The 19,979-nt window shown below is 58.8% G+C and overlaps 1 protein-coding gene across 5 annotated transcripts in view; it reads left to right on the top strand.

Moving 5' to 3' along the window:
* The window catches only part of AP3D1 (adaptor related protein complex 3 subunit delta 1), a 58,211-nt gene that overhangs the window by 27,721 nt on the left and 10,511 nt on the right, over window positions 1–19,979 (top strand). For 3 of the 5 annotated variants that reach the window (XR_012428208.1, XM_005587451.5, XM_074025283.1), the window contains exons 9-26: window positions 203–252; window positions 4,536–4,585; window positions 5,008–5,056; window positions 6,873–7,018; window positions 7,484–7,632; window positions 7,702–7,932; window positions 10,092–10,323; window positions 11,517–11,662; window positions 12,137–12,278; window positions 14,102–14,173; window positions 15,072–15,147; window positions 15,267–15,466; window positions 15,892–15,965; window positions 16,385–16,562; window positions 17,261–17,332; window positions 17,687–17,794; window positions 19,150–19,305; window positions 19,644–19,691. Coding sequence is in view for 2 of the 5 variants with exons in the window: in XM_005587451.5 (XP_005587508.4) it covers window positions 203–252; window positions 4,536–4,585; window positions 5,008–5,056; window positions 6,873–7,018; window positions 7,484–7,632; window positions 7,702–7,932; window positions 10,092–10,323; window positions 11,517–11,662; window positions 12,137–12,278; window positions 14,102–14,173; window positions 15,072–15,147; window positions 15,267–15,466; window positions 15,892–15,965; window positions 16,385–16,562; window positions 17,261–17,332; window positions 17,687–17,794; window positions 19,150–19,305; window positions 19,644–19,691 (2,179 nt within the window). In the remaining 3 variants the exon portion in view is untranslated. Of the gene's footprint in view, window positions 1–202; window positions 253–4,535; window positions 4,586–5,007; window positions 5,057–6,872; window positions 7,019–7,483; window positions 7,633–7,701; window positions 7,933–10,091; window positions 10,324–11,516; window positions 11,663–12,136; window positions 12,279–14,101; window positions 14,592–14,902; window positions 15,148–15,266; window positions 15,467–15,891; window positions 15,966–16,384; window positions 16,563–17,260; window positions 17,333–17,686; window positions 17,795–19,149; window positions 19,313–19,643; window positions 19,692–19,979 lie in introns of all 5 variants that reach the window. The other 2 variants (XR_012428209.1, XR_012428210.1) reach the window with 2 other exon arrangements.

The raw sequence follows: 19,979 nt of genomic DNA, 5'->3' as shown, positions 1-19,979 counted from the left end.
CTCACATGCCCTTTCTGGGAAGGTGAGATGATGAGCAGCCAAGCACCATAGGCCTTGGAGAGCAGGGCGTGGGCTCCTTCCTGGGGGCTCGCTCCCTGGGCTGTGGGGCTGAGGCCGTCTCCAGCTGAGCCGCTGGCATTGGGTCACCGTGTCTGATGAGGCCCCCAGTCCTCATGCCGCTTCCCTGTGTTCCTTTCCTTAGCACGTCTGCCATGTCCCTCCTCTACGAATGTGTGAACACCGTGATTGCAGGTGAGAACTGGCACTCTCCCCGTCTGGAAGGTCTGGCACTGTCAGGCTGGGGTCTCGGGTGGGGACAGGAGGGCACCAGGTCTGGTGTCCCCGAGCGCCACCCGTGCTGGCGCTGTGGAGGAAAGCTGGCTGGGAGTGCCCCTGAGCGCCACCCCTGCTGGCGCTGAGAAGGAAAGCTGGCTGGGAGTGTCCCCGAGCGCCACCCGTGCTGGCGCTGTGAAGGAAAGCTGGCTGGGAGTGTCCCCGAGCGCCACCCCTGCTGGCGCTGAGAAGGAAAGCTGGCTGGGAGGCCGCCCCAGGCCTCTGCTATCGAGGTGGCCACGCACCTGCCTGGTCCTCCGCCGCCCTTGGTGCTGGGAGTTTGCTGCTTCAGCTGCTCGGTAGCCCGGCCACTCTGGAGTCCCCTTGGGTGTGAAAGATGCATTTGCAGAAGAAGCCTCTCCTCCTCCCTGCTTCCACAGATGCTCAGGGCCTCCCAGCAGCTCGCACACAAAGCTGCGTTTTTTCTGGGACTTTTAAGCACTCCTGAGACAGCACGTTGTTTCACCCGCGGGTACTTAAGCAGCAGCATCTACCACAAAAATATTTTCTAAGGCAGAGTCAGAACCCACGCCTCTGGCCGGGCCAGGGCACCAGGGCCAACGCCCCGTGTCCCTGGTGGTCTCAGCCGGGCTCCTCCAAGTCGGCCAAAGCCTGAGGGGCATTGGGCGGTGCACTTCCTTATGGTTGATAAAGCAGAAGCTTCTCGCCAGGTATGAGGGCCCAGCTATTCAGGAGGCCGAGGCAAGAGCATCACTTGAGCCCGGGAGTTCCAGGCTACAGACAGAGCCAGACCCCGCCTCTCTTGAGGCTGGTGTGCAGTGGTGCAATCATAGCTCACTGCAGCCTTAACCTCCCGGGTTTAAGCGGTCCTTTTGCCTCTACAGGTGCATGCCACCCCACCCAGGTCATTTTTTGAATTTTTGGTGGAGACAGGGTCTCACTGTGTTGCCCAGGCTGGTCTTGAACTCCTGGGCTCAAGCCATCCTCCTGCCTTGGCCTCTCAAAGTGATGGGATTACAGGCCTCAGATATTGCACTCGGCCAGCACCTCATCTCGTTTGTTTTTTGTTTTTTTCTAGCTTTACTTAGGTATAGTTGACAATTTAAAATTTTTTTTTTTTTTTTTTTTTTTTGAGACAGAGTCTTGCTCTGTCGCCCAGGCTGGAGTGCAGTGGTGCAATCTCGGCTCACTGCAAGCACCGCCTCCCGAGTTCACGCCATTCTCCTGCCTCACTCTCCCGATTAGCTGGGACTACAGGCGCCCGCCACCACGCCCGGCTAATTTTTTTTTGTATTTTTAGTACAGATGGCGTTTCACCATGTTAGCCAGGATGGTCTTGATCTCCAGACCTTGTGATCCGCCTGCCCCAGCCTCCCAAAGTGTTGGGATTACAGGCTTGAGCCAGCGCTCCCGGCTCCTTAAAATGGTATATTTTTAAGGTACACCACTTGATTGTGAAAAAGTTAGCACAATTCAGATAATTAACACATCTACATTTGTTTTTTTTCTTTCCTTTTTTTTTTTATTTTTGAGATGGAGTCTCGCTCTGTCACCCAGGCTGGAGTGCAATGGCACGACCTCAGCTTACTGCAACCTCTGCCTCCCGCGTTCAAGCAATTATCCTGCCTCAGCCTCCTGAGTAGCACGCGCCACCATGCCCGGCTAAGTTTTATATTTTTAGTCGAGACAGAGTTTCACCATGTTGGTCAGGCTAGTCTCGAACTCCTGACCTCATGGTCTGCTTGCCTTGGCCTCTCAAAGTGCTGGGATTACAGGAATGAGCCACCGTGCCCAACCCTCTTTTTTTTTTTTTGAGAGTCTCACACTGTTGCCCAGGCTGGAATCCAGTGACGCAGTCTCCACTCACTGCAACCTCCATCTCCCAGATTCAAGCAGTTCTCCTGCCTCAGCCTCCCGAGTAGCTGGGATTACAAGCACGCACCACCACGCCCGGCTAATTTTTGTAATTTTAGTAGAGATGGGGTTTCACCATGTTGGCCAGGCTGGTCTTGAATTCCTGACTTCAGGTAATCCACCGCCTTGACCTCCCAAAGTGCTGGGAATACGGGCATGAGCCACTGCACCCAGCCTATATTTCTTTTTAAAATAAATTTGTTCCTACTTGGATAATCTGTATACCTGTTTTAAGACAAAAAAAATTACCATCTACTTTTATATTCAAATAACGCTCCTGGCCGGGTGTGATGGCTCACGCCTATAATCCCAGCACTTTGGGAGGCCGAGGGAGGTGGATCACCTGAGGTCAAGAGTTCAAGACCAGCCTGGCAACAATGGTGAAACCCCCTCTGTACCTAAAAAATACAAAAGTTAGCTAGGGGTGGTGTCAGGCGCCTGTAATCCCAGCTACTCAGGAGGCTGAGGCAGGAGAATCGCTTGAACCCAGGAGGCGGAGGTTGCAGTGAGCTGACATTGCGCCATTGCGCTCCAGCCTGGGCAACAAGAGCAAAATGCCTTCTCAAAAAACAAAACAAAAAAAACCATTCCTACAAAGATTGGGTGTGGCATTTCTGAAATCTTGCATGCGTGAATATGCATTTATTTTGCCATATTTCTTCATTCATATTTACATTTATATGTAGATTTTCCACCCAGTGTTATTCATGTCCAGATGTTCGTATTTTTTGTATTAAAAAAATTATTTCAATAGTTTTTGGGGAACAGGTGGTATTTGGTTATAGGGATCAGTTCTTTAGTGGTGATTTCTGAGATTTATGTGCAGTAACACCAAGCGGTGTACACCGCACCCAATGTGCGGTCTTTTTTTTTTTTTTTTTTTTGAGACGGAGTCTCGCTCTGTCGCCCAGGCTGGAGTGCAGTGGCGCGATCTCGGCTCACTGCAAGCTCCGCCTCCTGGGTTTACGCCATTCTCCTGCCTCAGCCTCCTGAGTAGCTGGGACTACAGGCGCCCGCCACCGCGCCCGGCTAATTTTTTGTATTTTTAGTAGAGACGGGGTTTCACCGTGGTCTCGATCTCCTGACCTTGTGATCCGCCCGCCTTGGCCTCCCAAAGTGCTGGGATTACAGGCGTGAGCCACCGCGCCCGGCCCAATGTGCGGTCTTTTATCACTCACCCCAACCCTTCCCCCAAGTCCCTGGAGTCCATTAGATCATTCTTTTTTTCGGGGGTGCGGGGGGGCAGTTGCAGAGTTTCTCTTTTATTGCCCAGGCTGGAGTGCAGTGGCACAGTCTCGGCTCACCGCAACCTCCACCTCCCAGGTTTCAAGTGATTCTCCTGCCTCAGCCTCCCAAGTAGCTGGGATTACAGGCACGCACCACCACTTCCGGCTTATTTTTGTATTTTTAGTAGAGACTGGGTTTCTCCATGTTGGCCAGGCTGGTCTCGAACTCCTGCCCTCAGGTGATCTGCCTGCCTCAGCCTCCCAAAGTGCTGGGATTACAGGCGTGAGCCACTGTGCCTGGCCTAGATCATTGTTATGCTTTTGCGTCCTCATAGCTTAGCTTCGAAGAACCCACGTCTTAAAAAGAAAAACACACACAGACACACACACAGTCTCACACACACACACACACACACACTCACACTCCCCTGTGTGCCTGCATTCCATGCCACTGGCTTGTTGGAAAACAAGTCTCTGTTCCTGCATGTGCCTGGCGGTTCCTTGGCTGCATGTGTTTCTTTTAAAGCTGTTAGAACCAGGGCTCTGATGGTCAGCTTCTCGCTGCCTGCCTATCCCTGCCCAAAGGACACAGCAGAGTCAGCAAAGGGGAACAGCTCAGGGGATGTTGGGGAGGCCAGGCCCAGCTTCTAGAGCCTTCTTTCAGTAAAGTGCTACAGGATGTACTTCATCCCCCAGCAGTGAGCTGTGATGATCGTTCGTGAAGTGTCACCATGGAGGCTCCCAGAGACCCAGTGCCTGGGTTCCTACAGGGTCTGGTCCTGTGGCCTCGGGGCCAGGATTCCAGACTCCAGAGGGAAGCAGGGGTTGCAAGTAAACCACAGTGTTTGCAGGAACAGCTAAGGCCTGGGAGCTGTCCTGTCAGTGAGGGTGGGGGCCCCTGCAGGTTCCTGACCTCAGGCCTGCAGTGGAGCTAGATTTTTGCAAACACAGTTGGGATGCGCGGTCCCAAACCCAGTGGTATTTCTGTCCTTACTCCCATCCCTGCTCCCGGCGAGGGGATGCTGGCGCCCCATGGCGCTGAGTGAGTTTCGGCACTGGCCATGGTGCTGACCACGGTGCTGACCAGGTTGTCTGTTGCAGTGCTCATCTCCCTGTCCTCTGGCATGCCCAACCACAGCGCCAGCATCCAGGTACGTCCTGCACAGGGCAGGGCCTGTGGGGTCCCACACTGCGGAGGCCACGCCTTTCCACGGGCGGGAGCTTGCCCACCCTGTGACCAAGGTGCTGGCCCCCCAACGCCATCCTTGGGGCTTGGGAGGGCATGGCCGCGTCCCGTGTGCACTACCGGCCCGAGCCTGCTTGGGCTCCCCGTTGTGTGTCTGTGGGGTAGACGCGTGGGGCACTGAGGAGTGGGGTAGTGCGCCCATGGGAAGCAGGGCCTCCTTTGTCCCCCGTGCCCCATGTGGGCCCTGCTTGTTTCCCTCCTGGGCTCTGATTGCTGGGTGGGGCTGACCCCAGTCCTTAGGCCAGGTTAAGGTTGAATCTGGAGGGCTCCTGGGACTCACCCTTGGTTTAGAGGAATTAACCAGCCTTGTTTTTTTCTTTTTTTCAGCTTTGTGTTCAGAAATTAAGGATATTGATCGAGGACTCCGATCAGAACTGTGAGTCGTCCCCTCCCCAGTGCTGTCATTTGCGTGTCCCCCCCTCTGTGAAGTTAGGGGTCCTCCCAGCGTGAGGAGGAAGTGGACGTGGCGTCTGCGACCCCAGCTCTCTCGCTGATGTATGAGACTCGCTTCAGAGGCACCCCTCTGCCATTGCCCTGCGGCGCCTTTGCACCCCGACCTGTCTGTGTGGGGAGGCTGGGAAACACCAGCTGCCGCTGAGCCCCAGTCCCAGGAGGGATGTAGGGGGCGTGGCAGTGATCCCCACTGGGGAGACCCTGGCAGTTGGACAGATGCCACTCACTGAGCACCTTGGTCCGAGATTTCTGGATATTTCAGCCTCTGCATGTTTCTGCAGGGATGCTGAGGCTTTGTGTTGTGAGATGGAGCAGCGTATGGCGCCCTTGCCTAAGTGCCTGCCCGTGTGTGGGTGCCCCTGTGCTGCTCTGCTGAGGAATTAGAATTAATGGCCCCTGCCGGGCGCGGTGGCTCAAGCCTGTAATCCCAGCACTTTGGGAGGCCGAGACGGGCGGATCACGAGGTCAGGAGATCGAGACCATCCTGGCTGACACTGTGAAACCCCGTCTCTACTAAAAACTACAAAAAACTAGCCGGGCGAGGTGGCAGGCGCCTGTAGTCCCAGCTACTCGGGAGGCTGAGGCAGGAGAATGGCGTGAACCCGGGAGGCGGAGCTTGCAGTGAGCTGAGATCCGGCCACTGCACTCCAGCCTGGGTGGCAGAGCGAGACTCCGTCTCAAAAAAAAAAAAAAGAATTAATGGCCCCTGCCTGGTACCTGGTACCTGGGCGGTGTTTTGGACGCTCATTTTGAAGCCAGATCTTTTTGTTCAGAGTAGGAGTTGGCAAACTCGCCTGCAACAGCCCAGATAGTGGAGTCGCCCCTGTTATCTGAGGTTTTGGGTACCCCCATCACAGTCCAAAAATAGGCAAGGACCGCACAGTCGGGTATTCCGAGAGACCACGATGACATACCTCTCATGACTGTGTGTTTTATGATTGTTCTGTTCTTAGTTGCTGTTAGTTGTTTATCTCTTACTGTGCCTAATTTACACACTGAACTTCGCCATAGGCACAGATGTGTCGGAAGAACACCCACACGCGGGTCTCAGTACTGCCCACCATGTCAGGCTTCCACTGGGGGCCATGGGCCCATCCCCCGCGGCGAGGTGGGGACTGCTGTGTTTTCTCCGTGGACCTCACGCTGTCTGTCTCTGCTCGGTGCTGCCCTGTGGCCTGACAGCTGCCGTAGATGGCAGTGTATGAACGGGTTCGGCTGTGCACCCTGTGGCTGGAGCGTCCCTGGTTTAGGTTGTGGCATCTGTGCCTCATGCTCAGCCACCCTTAGCTCTCCATGAGCTAGTTTGGGCTAGTCGGGTGAACAGTGAGTGTTGGGTACGGGTGAGACCCTGCCCCGGGCTGAGGGTGCCTGATGCTGCTGGAAAGTCTTCTCTGCGTTCTTCCCTGTGCTGGCTGGGTGGGAGAGGAAAGCCGACAGCAGCTACTACAGCGTGGTAGTAGGTAGGGGAGGCCTTCCCGAGGGAGCCGGCATGGGGCAGCCTGCACCCCGGCTCCCAGTGTGGGGGCTCTGCTGGGGCGACATCCCTCGTGTGAGCTCCAGCTGGGGGTGTCACTCTGTCCGCCCCCGGCTCCAGCTGCGGGTGTCACTCTGTCCGCCCCCAGGTTGCCAAGGCCAGGCAGCCTCCTGAGGTGGAGACTTGGCCCGGAGAGCCTTGGGCCCTGCCTGCACCTTGCTGCCTATGTCCATCCCAGTGACCTGGCTCTGGCCTCTCTCTGCAGTGAAGTACCTGGGGCTGCTGGCCATGTCCAAGATCCTGAAGACCCACCCTAAGTCCGTGCAGTCCCACAAGGACCTCATCCTGCAGTGCCTGGATGACAAGGACGAGTCCATCCGGCTGCGGGCCCTCGACCTGCTCTATGGGATGGTGCGTGCCCCCTTGCCCGCCCGCCCGCCTTAGTGCTCTCGGGGACGTTAAGTGTCAGGTGCAGAGCCACGTGGAACGTATGGAGTCCCCTCACACTCGGCCATCAGCTAGTGTGGTGGGGCAGGGCAGAGGGGCGCCAGCCTCATCCATGCCTGTCTTCCAAGGCCTGTGTGGACACGGGGCCAGGGCCAAGCCCACAAGTGTCTTTGAGGGCATGTGTGGAGAGGGCGGGGCCCATAGAACATAGAACAGACCATGCTGGGCCAGTTGTTGCTCCCTGGCTGGGGGCTGGGTGCCTCTAACCCAGCCCATGTCGCAGGGGCCTGCTGCCTCCCTGGGGTCGATCTGTGAATCTGGGTCCGCCTGTGTCCCGTGGATTCTGTCTCAGAAGCAGGTGTTGGGTGTCTCACCAAGCAGGCCCCAGGCCGGGTCCACCCTCACCACTGTCCCTACGCTCTTGCCCAGGTGTCCAAGAAGAACCTGATGGAGATCGTGAAGAAGCTGATGACCCACGTGGACAAGGCAGAGGGCACCACCTACCGAGACGAGCTGCTCACCAAGATCATCGACATCTGCAGCCAGTCCAACTACCAGTACATCACCAACTTCGAGTGGTGCGTCCCGCTCCCAGGGGCGCAGCTGGGGGTTCTGCGCTGCTGCTCACTCACCCCCTCTGCCTGCAGGTACATCAGCATTCTGGTGGAGCTGACCCGGCTGGAGGGCACGAGGCACGGCCACCTCATCGCTGCCCAGATGCTGGACGTGGCCATCCGTGTGAAGGCCATCCGCAAGTTCGCCGTCTCCCAGATGTCCGCGCTGCTCGACAGCGCACACCTGCTGGCCAGCAGCACCCAGCGGAACGGGATCTGCGAGGTGCTCTACGCTGCCGCCTGGATCTGCGGGGAGTTCTCAGAGTGAGTGACGCTGGGCCTCCGGGCCGGCAGCTTCTCCAAGCTTCAGAGGGGTAGGGGCCAGGGACGTGCCTGGCAGATCTTTCCCGCTGTCTCCCATCGCCCTCTGTCCCAGCCCACAGGTCCGTGGGTTTCCAGCAGCTGTCCCCGACAATGGTCGGACCCATCCCCCCTTTACAGAGGCGAGTCTGTGCCGCCCTGCCTGCTCTCTGCCCTCGGGCATCTGTGGAGCTCCCAGGAGATTGTAGATCCCGTGGGCACCAGGACTGGGAGGTGGGAGGATCCATGGGGTGGGCTGCAGATAGGGGGCTGGCCCTGGGTGTCTGCAAGACTCAGTCCCAGCTGGGCGAGTGGCGGCCCCTCTGAGCCCTGCTTGCCATAGGTGGGGTGGGAGCTCCATGTGGCATTTAGGTGGCCCGGGGAGGCATCTGCTCAGCCCCAGCCTGCCCACGCCAGGCCCCTCTGGGAGCACAGGGGTCTCAGTGCCAGGTTCCAGGTGGGCCGCAGGGATGGGTCTTATCGAAACTGCCCCTGCCATCTCCAGGAGCGTCAGATTCTCTCTAGCCGAGAGGACAGATCACAGCCACTGCTGGGCAGGCTTGGGTCACGGGGCCTGCTTGGAGGTGGGAATGTGTTGCTGAGACTCACGGTTCTCACAGCAGTCTGGATTTCCAGGCTCTCTTGGAAATTCATGAGATTTGCCACTATGCCTCATTGCCCCGGGCCCTGCAGCAGCACCACTAGCCGCTACCTTCACCCGTTACTGCCACAGCAAGCGCTTCTCACCCTGGGCCTGTGCCAGCTCAGGAGGGCGCCCTGAGCTGGGATGCCAAAAGGGTCCCCAGCCAGCCTGCATCCCGGAGACGAGGCTTCTGTCATTTTCTTTTCTTCCCCTCACCCCGAGACAGAGTCTTGCTGTCTCCCAAGCTTTGCCCCGGCTGGAGTACAGTGGCGCAATCTTGGCTCACTGTAACGTCTGCCTCCCGGGTTCAAGCAATTCTCCTGCCTCAGCCTCCCGAGTAGCTGGGATCCCAGGCACCTGCCACCAAGGCCGGCTAATTTTTTTGTATTTTCATTAGAGACGGGGTTTCACCATGTTGGCCAGGCTGATCTCGATCTCTTATTTCTGAGATAGAGTCTTGCTCTGTCTGTCGCCCAGGCTGGAGTACAGTGGCGCTATCTCGGCTCACTGCAAGCTCCACCTCCCAGATTCACACCATTCTCCTGCCTCAGCCTCCCGAGTAGCTGGGACTACAGGTGCCCGCCAACACGCCTGGCTAATTTTTTGTATTTTTTTTTTTATTTATTATACTTTAAGTTCTAGGATACATGTGCATAACATGCAGGTTTGTTACATATGTATGCTTGTGCCATGTTGGTGTGCTGCACCCATCAACTTGTCAGCACCCATCAACTCGTCATTTACATCAGGTATAACTCCCAATGCAATCCCTCCCAATTTTTTGTAGTTTTAATAGAGACGGGATTTCACCGTGTTAGCCAGGATGGTCTCGATCTCCTGACCTTGTGATCTGCCTGCCTCGGCCTCCCAAAGTGCTGGGATTACAGGCGTGAGCCACTGCACCTGGCCTCATTTTTTGTATTTTTAGTGAAGGTAGGCTTTCACCATGTTGGCCAGGCTGGTCTCAAACTCCTGACCTCATGATCTGCCTGCCTTGGCCTCCCACACTGCTGGGATTATAGGTGAGTGCCCGGCCACTTCTATTATTTTCTTGGTGGGAGAAAAGTGGACTAGAAACATATCCAAGTCCCAAGACATTGTGTCAGATGTGAGTGAGGCACACCCCCAGGCCCCAGTGTCCCACAGATCAGGGTCTCCCGGCTCCGTCTCCTCCCTGCCCGTCCTGCTCATCTTCCCAGGGCCAACTGCACAGTCGACCCCATTGTCCTTTTTCCTCTTCTGACCTGTCCTCCGCTCAGTGGCTCTGTCATCTCCACGTCTCTGTCTTGTTCGTGTTACGGGCTATGGATGGCCCCTGGTTTCTTCTACTTCGTGTCTCAGCCCCCGGAGACAGCTCAGGGAATGGGAAAGGCCCAGAGTCACCTCGTTTGTGACAAGCCCAGGCCTCCCAGGTCCTCACCTGTTGGAGAGGAGCCCCGGGGCGGGCATCCTGGGGACTCACGGCGTTTCCTGTCCTCAGGCATCTGCAGGAACCGCACCACACTCTGGAGGCCATGCTACGGCCCAAAGTCACCACGCTGCCAGGCCACATCCAGGCCGTGTATGTGCAGAACGTGGTCAAGCTGTACGCCAACATCCTGCAGCAGAAGGAGCAGGCCGGGGAGGCAGAGGGCGCCCAGGCCGTCACCCAGCTCATGGTGGACCGGCTGCCCCAGTTTGTGCAGAGCGCAGACCTGGAGGTGCAGGAGCGGGTAAGGCTGCACTCGGCGTTGGGCCAAGCCTCAGGGAGCCCTCAGTGCCTTTCTGTCTAGTGGCGGCCAGGTTGACGGGGCCTCCCTTCCTCTTCTGAAGCCACTCACTGAGATTCCTTTGTTGCCACTTGTGCCAGCTGGGGTTTGGGGTTAGTCAGTGGGACCTTTAGGTCAGTGGGACTGGGCAGGTCTCTGGGGTGCTGGGTATGTGGGGGTGCTGCTCCTGGCCATAGGAAGAGCCTGTTTCACAGGCGGCGAGACAGCAGGTGTGAGAGCCTGGGGCTGGCTGTGGCTTTTTCTGGTGCCCTGCAGGTGACGTGGGTTCTGGGTTGAGCAGACTGTACACCTGTGCCAGCTGGTGCCCACCAGTTCCCAGGTCTCTGTTTTTCTGTTTGTTGTTTTGTTTTGTTTGAGATGGAATTTCCCTCCTTTGCCCAGGCTGGAGTGAAGTGACGTGATCTCGGCTCACGACAACCTCCGCCCCCTGGGTTCAAGGAGTTCTCCTGCCTCAGCCTCACAAGTAGCTGGGATTGCAGGCACCCACCACCACACCCAGCTAATTTTTGTATTTTTAGTAAAGACGGAGTTTCACCTTGTTGGCCAGGTCAAACTCCTGACCTCAGATGATCCTCCCACCTCAGCCTCCCAAAGTGCAAGGATTACAGATGTGAAACATTGCGCCTGGTCATCTGTGAGAGAGATCGGGAGCGGCATCAGCCCATCCAGTGGCTGAGGAGACCCAGCGTCAAGGCTGCATGGGGTGTGGCCCCGGGCTTCTCTGAGCAGTGGCATTATCTGGGGGCTGGCCATGATCCTTGGCCCATGGTCACTCTTGGAGCTGCCCAGCCTGGCTGTGTCTGAGTTGCAGCCAGCACAGAGGCAGGGAGCCCGCAGGGGCCGAACAAGGTGGTGCTTCTGGTGTCGGGGCACAGGCCTTATGGGAGGCATTTCTGCAGTGGGCAAAGCTCCCTGTTGTGCCCCCATCTCTGTTCTGTTTGTGGACTGGTCTTTTCCGCCGCTGCTTGTCAAGGATGACAATGGAGATGGCATGAAGGCTGGGCTCTCTGTGGGTACCTGGCTGTGCCAGAGGGCCCGCATGTCACTGTGCCAGGGGCTTAGCCACCCAGTGTCCCTGAGGGTGGCCAAATGGCCTTCCGGGCAGGTGCCAGCGGTGACTCCTGCGTCCCCCGCAGGCGTCCTGCATCCTGCAGCTGGTCAAGCATATCCAGAAGCTTCAGGCCAAGGACGTGCCCGTGGCGGAGGAGGTCAGCACTCTCTTTGCTGGGGAGCTGAACCCAGTGGCCCCCAAGGCCCAGAAGAAGGTTCCAGTCCCTGAAGGGTAAGGATACGGGGGTGGGGGCATTGCAACCACAGCCTTGACGTGGTCGCCTGATGCCTGGAGGCACAGAGGGGGCTATTGCAGCCCTCAACAGCCAGGAGGGTGTGGGGCTGATTGGAGGCCTGGGGCGGGCGCCCCTCGCTGGACTCACCGGGGCTCTCTCTGCTTCTGGGACCTGGCTGGAACCTGGGGATGCTCCCTGGGAGGTGGGCCTGCTCCACCCTTGCCATCAAGCTCTGAGGCAGCCTGAACCTGCCGTGAGGGCCCCACTGTGACCCTGCTGTAGCCTTCCTGGGTCTCTGCATGCTCTCTAAGGGGCAGTGACACCTGCCTCGCTGGCCCTGTGTGGGTAGCAGGCACCACTGTTTGGGGTCTCACATGGCCAGGCACGTGGTGAGCCTGCTCAGGGTGGGCGCCTGCAGGCACGTGCTCAGTCACACACACTGCCTTGTGTGACCCTCCTGTCTGGCACAGCCTGGACCTAGACGCCTGGATCAACGAGCCACTCTCGGACAGCGAGTCAGAGGACGAGAGGCCCAGGGCCGTCTTCCACGAGGAAGAGCAGCGGCGCCCCAAGCACCGGCCGTCCGAGGCAGACGAGGAAGAGCTGGCTCGGGTGAGCTGTTGGGTGCCCCTGGTGGGCCTTCGCCTCCTCCCTCCTGTCCCAGGGAGTCTTTGAGGCTCCTGAGTCCGGGGCTTGGTTCTGTTGGCTCAAGATTGTGCACCGCCGCCCTCCAGGACGCCCCAAGTGGGTATTTCATGTTATGGTTGAGTTTCATTGAGCTTCACTGAAATGGGGAGCATCTTGGTCAGGCGTGGTGCCTCATGCCTGTAATCCCAGCATTTTGGGAGGCCAAGGTGGACATATCATGAGGTCAAGAGATCAAGACCATCCTGGCCAACATAGTGAAGCCCTGTGTCTACGAAAAATACAAAAATTGGCTGGGTGCAGTGGCTCACGCCTGTAATCCCTGCACTTTGGGAGGCTGAGGCGGGCGAATCACAAGGTCAGGAGATCGAGACCATCCTGGTTTCAGTGAAACCCCGTCTCTACAAAAAATACAAAAAATTAGCCGGGCGTGGTGGCGGGTACCTGTAGCCCCAGCTACTGGGGAGGCTGAGGTAGGAGAATGGCATGAACCCGGGAGGCAGAGCTTGCAGTGAGCTGAGATCGCGCCACTGCACTCCAGCCTGGGTGACAGAGCGAGACTCCATCTCCAAAAAAATAAAATAAAATACAAAAATTAGCTGGGTGCGGTGGCGGGCACCTGTAATCCCAGCTACTCAGGAGACTGAGGCAATAGAATTGCTTGAACCGGCCGGGCGCAGTGGCTCAAGCCTGTAATCCCAGCACTTTGGGAGGCCGAGACGGGCGGATCACGAGGTCAGGAGATTGAGACCATCCTGGCTAGCACGGTGAAACCCCGTCTCTACTAAAAAATACAAAAAAATTAGCCAGGCAAGGTGGCGGGCGCCTGTAGTCCCAGCTACTCGGGAGGCTGAGGCAGGAGAATGGTGTAAACCTGGGAGGCGGAGCTTACAGTGAGCTGAGATCTGGCCACTGCACTCCCGCCTGGGCGACAGAGCGAGACTCCGTCTCAAAAAAAAAAAAAAAAAAGAATTGCTTGAACCCGGGAGGCAAAGGTTGCAGTGAGATCATGCCATTGTACTCCTGCAGCCTGGGTGACAGAGCAAGACTCCATTTCAAAAAAAAAAAGACATGGGGGACAGCTTCTCTAGATCCAGGAGCCCCCCTGAGGAGAACTCCATTAACCCTACCTGCAGCTGGGGGCATGTGGGTGCCTGTGTGGGGCCCTTCCCTGACCCTACCATAGCTGCTGTAAGACACTGCAGACACGTGCAGCCCACCCAGACCAGAAGCTGGGGAAGGTGAAGGAGGCCCTGGACCCCATCCTCCCGAGGCAGATGCAGCCCCTGTGCCCCGTGTGGGGCTCCACCTCGCCCTGCTCACCTGTGCAGAGAGGGGAGCCCCTCCAGCAGTCCTCTCCTTCCATCCTACACCGACAGAGGGAATGCCCATGGTGGGCTGCGTGCGGGCCTTTGTGCTCCTGCATCCTCCAGGCCGTGCTTTCAGGCAGCCCTGGCAATCAGGAGACCCTGTCCCGAGCTCAGCAGCCCCAGCCCGTCTGAGCTGCTCATCAGTAGCTGGGTAGCCCAGGCAGGTCAGCGGCCTCCGTGGGTCCTGGTCCTGACCCTGGCAGTGGAGGCATGTGTGTCCCTGCCTCCCGGAGGGTTAGCGATTCCTTTTCTCCAATATGCGCTCTTCCCAATTGCGGGCCTTGGTTTCCCTGTTAGTAAAAGCTCAGTAGTGAAAATAGCCAAAGATCCAGCCTTCCCTGGTTGGGTGGCTGGTAGTGGACGTCCATAGAGAGGTATCCTGCCCGCTCGCTTGAGCTCATGCCAAGTCGTGTCCCGCAGCGCCGAGAGGCCCGGAAGCAGGAGCAGGCCAACAACCCCTTCTACATCAAGAGCTCGCCGTCGCCACAGAAGGTGAGGCCCGTCCCCGGCTGCCTGTCCCTCAGCACCCTCTACCCTCACCACCCATGCCCTGTGGCGTCCTTCTGAGTTTCAGGTTCCTTCTGGAAGATCCTGGGAGTGGAGCTGGGGCCACACAGTGACTGTGCGGAGCCTTTGAGGGGCGGGTGCCTCCCTGTGGGCCCCATTCGTTTGAGCCTCCAGCCAGGGGCCTGTTCCGTGTGCACGGCAGCCCAGCTGATGTCCAGCCCTGACCTCACGGTCGTGGGCAACCTGCTGCCTCACTCTGGGCTTGAAGCCGCATTACTTTTCTCATTTGAGGAGAAAACAGAATATTCAGGTAGAAAAAGTGGATGAGGATTTGCTACTCCCTGTGCAGTAGGCCTGCAGGGTCACTCGCGTGACGAGCTTTCCAGCCCTCACTGTCTTTAAAGTCGGTTCCGGCCGGGCGCGGTGGCTCAAGCCTGTAATCCCAGCACTTTGGGAGGCCGAGACGGGCGGATCACGAGGTCAGGAGTTCGAGACCATCCTGGCTAACACGGTGAAACCCCGTCTCTACTAAAAAATACAAAAAACTAGCCGGGCGAGGTGGTGGGCGCCTGTAGTCCCGGCTACTCGGGAGGCTGAGGCAGGAGAATGGCGTAAAAACCCGGGAGGCAGAGCTTGCAGTGAGCTGAGATCCGGCCACTGCACTCCAGCCTGGGCGACACAGCGAGACTCCGTCTCAAAAAAAAAAAAAAAAAGAGTCGGTTTCTCCAGATGCTCACAGTGCTCCTCGTGGCCCAGAGCCCTGGCAGGACCCCTGGCTCCTGAGGATGTCAGTGCTGTGTCACGCCCCCTGTGTCCCTGAGGCTTGTCCTGCCCGTGTGTCACCCCTCAGTGCGCCAGTAACACCTGGATGTTGCTTTCGCAGCGGTACCAGGACGCCCCGGGCGTGGAACACATTCCCGTGGTGCAGATCGACCTCTCCGTCCCGTTGAAGGTTCCAGGCAAGTGTCTCCCATGTGTCAGCGCCACATTTGTCACATGGGCTGTAGGCCGCTCCTGCTGCCCTCCCCTTGAGCCCCTGGGACCCGGTGCTGAGTGCCTGCCCGCTGCCGGCCCCCAGGGCTGCCCATGTCGGACCAGTACGTGAAGCTGGAGGAGGAGCGGCGGCACCGGCAGAAGCTGGAGAAGGACAAGAGGAGGAAAAAGAGGAAGGAGAAGGAGAAGAAGGGCAAGCGCCGCCACAGCTCGCTGCCCACGGAGAGCGACGAGGACATTGCCCCTGCCCAGCAGGTGGACATTGTCACGGAGGAGATGCCTGAGGTCAGCCTTGCTGGAGGGCCCGGCCCGGGGATGTCTGTCTGTCCGCACGTGTGTGTCCTGGGGCCATGCACAGCGGCATCTCCCCGTGGTCTTCCTTGGTGGCCAGGATGAGGCCCTGCCCCAGAGAGCCTAGGAGGAGAGGCGCCTCTGTCCTTGAGCGCACGTCCCCACGCACCCACCCCGGGGCCAGCAGCTTCAGAGGCAGATGCAGGTTGGCTGCGTCCTGGGGCCCAGCCGCCCTTGGTGCCTGGATGCTGAACGGAGCCTCTGGTGGAGCCATGTCACTGCCCACATGTGCGTGTGGCCTGTGTGGGCGTGGCCATGACCATGACTGTCTCAGGCAGTCCCATTGCGTCCGAGATACATGGGGTTCCACCAGGCCACGGGCGCGGGTTCCACTGATGGTGTTCACCTCTTCCTGTCAGAACGCTCTGCCCAGCGACGAGGATGACAAAGACCCCAATGATCCCTACAGGGCTCTGGACATTGACCTGGATAAGTGAGTGCACAGGGGTTCAGGATGAGGCTGGAGGCCACAGGTGGTTGCTTCCCTTCCTCTCGTCCTCCCGGGCGGGGCTGGGCTCTGCAGGGTGGACAGGCTGGGACGGGGTGCAGGCGGGCCTTCCCCAGACCATGTCCTCACTGCACTGCTTTTGGTTGGCCCTCCCAACCAAGACCCTAAGTGTGGGCTCTGAAGTCTCCAGGCCTGGGGTGCTCAGAAGGTCCCCATGCCTCGACAGACTCTCCCGTGAGAGCCTGCAGCAGGCTGTGTTGGGCAGATCCACGTCGGACCATGGCTGGGGCCAGGGGCTGGAGGAGCAGGTCCCGCGCTGCCACATGCTTGGACACAGCATGTACTGGTGGTCCTGGGGGGTGGCCAGTGGTGCTGATGTGCGACCCGGTCATTCCCCTTTCCAGGCCCTTAGCCGACAGCGAGAAGCTGCCTATTCAGAAACACAGAAACGCCGAGACCTCAAAATCCCCCGAGAAGGACGTTCCCGTGGTAGAAAAGAAGAGCAAGAAACCCAAGAAGAAAGAGAAAAAGCACAAAGAGAAAGAGAGAGACAAGGAGAAGAAGAAGCAGAAGGAGAAGAAGGTAAAGCTAGTGCCCAGGGTAGCATCCTTCTCCATTCCCCTCTCTTGCCCTGAACTCCCAGACAGCCTGGGGACAGCAGTGAGCTCAGGGGAAATGGCTGTGAGTCTGAGGCAGCGAGCGCCAGCCGCCTCGCCCTGTGCCCTGGCGGAGGGAGGACGCGTGGCTTCCGAGGGGAGTTGGCTGTGCGCTTGCGTCAGGGGAGACTGAGGAGGAGCCGACAATCCGACAGGTGAGCCGTGTCCTCACCTGTGTTGGGGAGCCGTGGTCAGAGCTCAGTGTGGTCCAGATGCCCCTGGTGTACAGCTCCAGGACTGTCTCTGCAGCGTCTGTGTGCACATGTTCACAGAGAGGAAGAAATGGGTTCAGAGGAGCGCACGTTCGCAGGCCTGGGGCCGTGCACACCCACGTCAGGGGCCCAGGCAGACATACGGGCCGCCAGGGGCCTTCTGACCACTGGAATGGCGCATGTCCACCCACAGATATGTCCCTGGCCCTCTTCTGGCAGCGAAAGCCAGAGCCAGCAGGGCTGGCTGAGGACATCACCATCAGCTCCTGGATTCCCAGGCTCTGCAAGGCCCAGCTGGTCCAGGGCCCTGGGGGCAGCAAGGGCAGCTGGTCCCTGCTGTCCCCTGCTGTCCCCGGCGCCTCTTCCCAGGACCATGCACGGCGTTTGCTGACAGCCTGTCTTGTGGTTTCAGGCCGAGGACCTGGACTTCTGGCTGTCCACCACCCCACCACCTGCCCCCGCCCCCGCCCCTGCTCCATCCACGGTAAGAGACCGGCAGCTGGCCACTGCCGGCCTTCGTGTCTCCAGAGGTCATACCTGGCACTCAGGGAAGAGCCCTGGGGTCTCCTGAGGCCCTGTGCTCTCGCAGTCACTCTCGCAGCACTGAGTGGGGCCGGGGTCGTGCTCCCACGTACCAGTGGGCCAAGCAGGGGCCAGGGGAAGGGGAGGATGGCCAGGGCCTCTGCGCCCACAGGCTCCCTGTCACTCAGAGGGCACTGTGGCCTCTCAGGCAGGGGTGAGGGTGAGCTGAGGGTGTGCGGCATGGAGGCTGCCTGGAGTGAAGTGGAGTGGGGCCCCTCATTGCCCAGCATGAGCCCTGAGCCCTGGCTCCCTGCAGGAGGAGCTCAGTGTGAACGCTGTCACTACCCCGAAGGACGAGTGTGAGGACGCCAAGACGGAGGCGCAGGACGAGGAGGACAACGCTGAGGGGCAAGACCAGGACAAGGTGAGGCTGTCACTCCCCAGTGGCTGTGGAGGGCTGCATGCGCCCCAGCATCCCAATGTGGGGCCGGACAGCTTCCGCCACCCAGATCCCAGAGCAGCCCTGCTCTCGCCTTTGCATCGGACTTCTCACGGGCCTTTTGTTGTGGTTGTGGTCTTTTGTTTTTTTAATAATCTCCTTATTCACACATGGTTCATAAGTCTAATAGAGTTTGTTCATTTAAAATATGTATACGGTGGTTTTCCGTATATATACAGCGTTGTGCAACCATCATCACCTCTGTCTAGTTCCGGAACTTTCCTTTTTTTTTTTTTTTTTTGAGACGGAGTCTCGCTCTGTCGCCCAGGCTGGAGTGCAGTGGCCGGATCTCAGCTCACTGCAAGCTCCGCCTCCCGGGTTCACGCCATTCTCCTGCCTCAGCCTCCCGAGTAGCTGGGACTACAGGCACCCGCCACCTCGCCCGGCTAGTTTTTTGTATTATTTTTTTAGTAGAGATGGGGTTTCGCCGTGTTAGCCAGGATGGTGTCGATCTCCTGACCTCGTGATCCGCCCGTCTCGGCCTCCCAAAGTGCTGGGATTACAGGCTTGAGCCACCGCGCCCGGCCTAGTTCCGGAACTTTCCATCACCTCTAAAGAAACTCCATTCCCACCAGCCGTTACTCCCCATTCCCTTCCCAGCCCTGGCACCCACGCATCCTTCCTGTCTCTGTGGATCAGTGTGTCCTGGACATTTCACAGAAATGGGGTCATACACTGTGTGGTCTTTTGTGTGTGGCGTGTCACTGAGTGTGATGTCCTCAAGGTGCATCCACACTATGGCTTGGGTCAGAGCCTGGTTCCTGTTCATGGCTGGGTCATGTTCTGGTGCGTGGACAGGCCGCCCTCTGCTGACCCCGTTCCTCCACGGACGGGCCACGCTGTGCCGGCCCACTCGTCTGTTGATAGCCACTTGGGCCGCTTCCACTTTGTGGCCACACAGTGTGCTGCTTCGAACATTTGTGCAGTGTGCGTGGACGTGTGTGTGCCCTCTCGGGTGTGTGCGTGGGTGTGGGGTTGCTGCGTCAAGCGCGGCGTCCTCACCGGTTGACCATCCATGGCTCCCTGGTCGGCAGGGACTGTTCCCTGAGCTGCTTTGGCGCTTGCCGCCTGCCGCCAGCCAGGGATGGCCCCAGCCTCTGCTGGGCTGGGTCTGGCCTGAGCTCATCCCGGTAGGCCTGAGGCGTGGCTGGTCCTGCCATCCCACCCAGACACGTGGGCCCCTCAGCCTGAGCAGCCCAGCCTGTGGCCCCGACCTCGCATTGTGAGGGGGGCGCGCTGGAGCAGCTTGGGAACTGAACCTGACCCTCCTCCTGCTCCAGAAATCTCCCAAGCATAAGAAGAAGAAGCACAAGAAGGAGAAGGAGGAGCGCACCAAAGGCAAGAAGAAGTCCAAGAAGCAGCCCCTGGGCAGCGAGGAGGCGGAGGCGGCGGGGGAGCCGGTGCAGAACGGCGCAGCAGAGGAGGAGCCGCTCCCGGTGAGGGGTACTTCAGCGCCCCCGCCCCGTGCCAGGGTTCCTGGCGGGCTGCGGGCTGCTCCCCACTCCTGCGGCCTCCATGCGGGAGAGAACAGCAGATTCTTGAAGAAGCTGAGCCTGGCGGGAGCAGGGACCTGGCCCTGGCCTGCAGCCCCACATTCGGCACCCCCGCGGTGGGCTGTGTGGGAGACGGGCATCCCTCGCAGGCCCCTTTGAAGCCCCTCACCCCAAGCGTTCTTGGAGTCGTGGCATTTGACCTAGGGTATTGGGCTGCACTGGAGTCTTCGTTAGGACGGAGCTCGAGGCCCCCGAGGCTGATGGGCCTTTTCTCTTTCCAGCCTGAGTCCAGCTACTCCCTCCTCGCTGAAAATTCCTATGTTAAAATGGTGAGCTGCTCCCCGGGGCAGGGTGGGCCAGCCCTTGCTCTTTGGCATGGGATTGCACAGAACCGGGGCAGCCCCCACAGCTCCCAGATGTTGGTGTACCCAGGGCCTGTGATCCCTGGCAGGGCATTGCTTGGGCAGCGCCTCTGGCTTGGGTAAGGTTAGAGACATGCCCTGAGCTGGCAGGAGGCCCCCGCCATGCACTCAAAGAGCAGCCACAGGAGGCGCCTGGCCGCAGCTGGGGGTCGCCTCCCCCCGTGCCTGCCTGTGCCCGTGGGACCCGTGCTGCCT

Source organism: Macaca fascicularis, chromosome 19 (genome assembly GCF_037993035.2).
Source record: "Macaca fascicularis isolate 582-1 chromosome 19, T2T-MFA8v1.1".
NCBI classification, from domain to species: Eukaryota; Metazoa; Chordata; class Mammalia; order Primates; family Cercopithecidae; genus Macaca; species Macaca fascicularis.
This window is presented reverse-complemented; position numbering and strand designations above follow the sequence as displayed.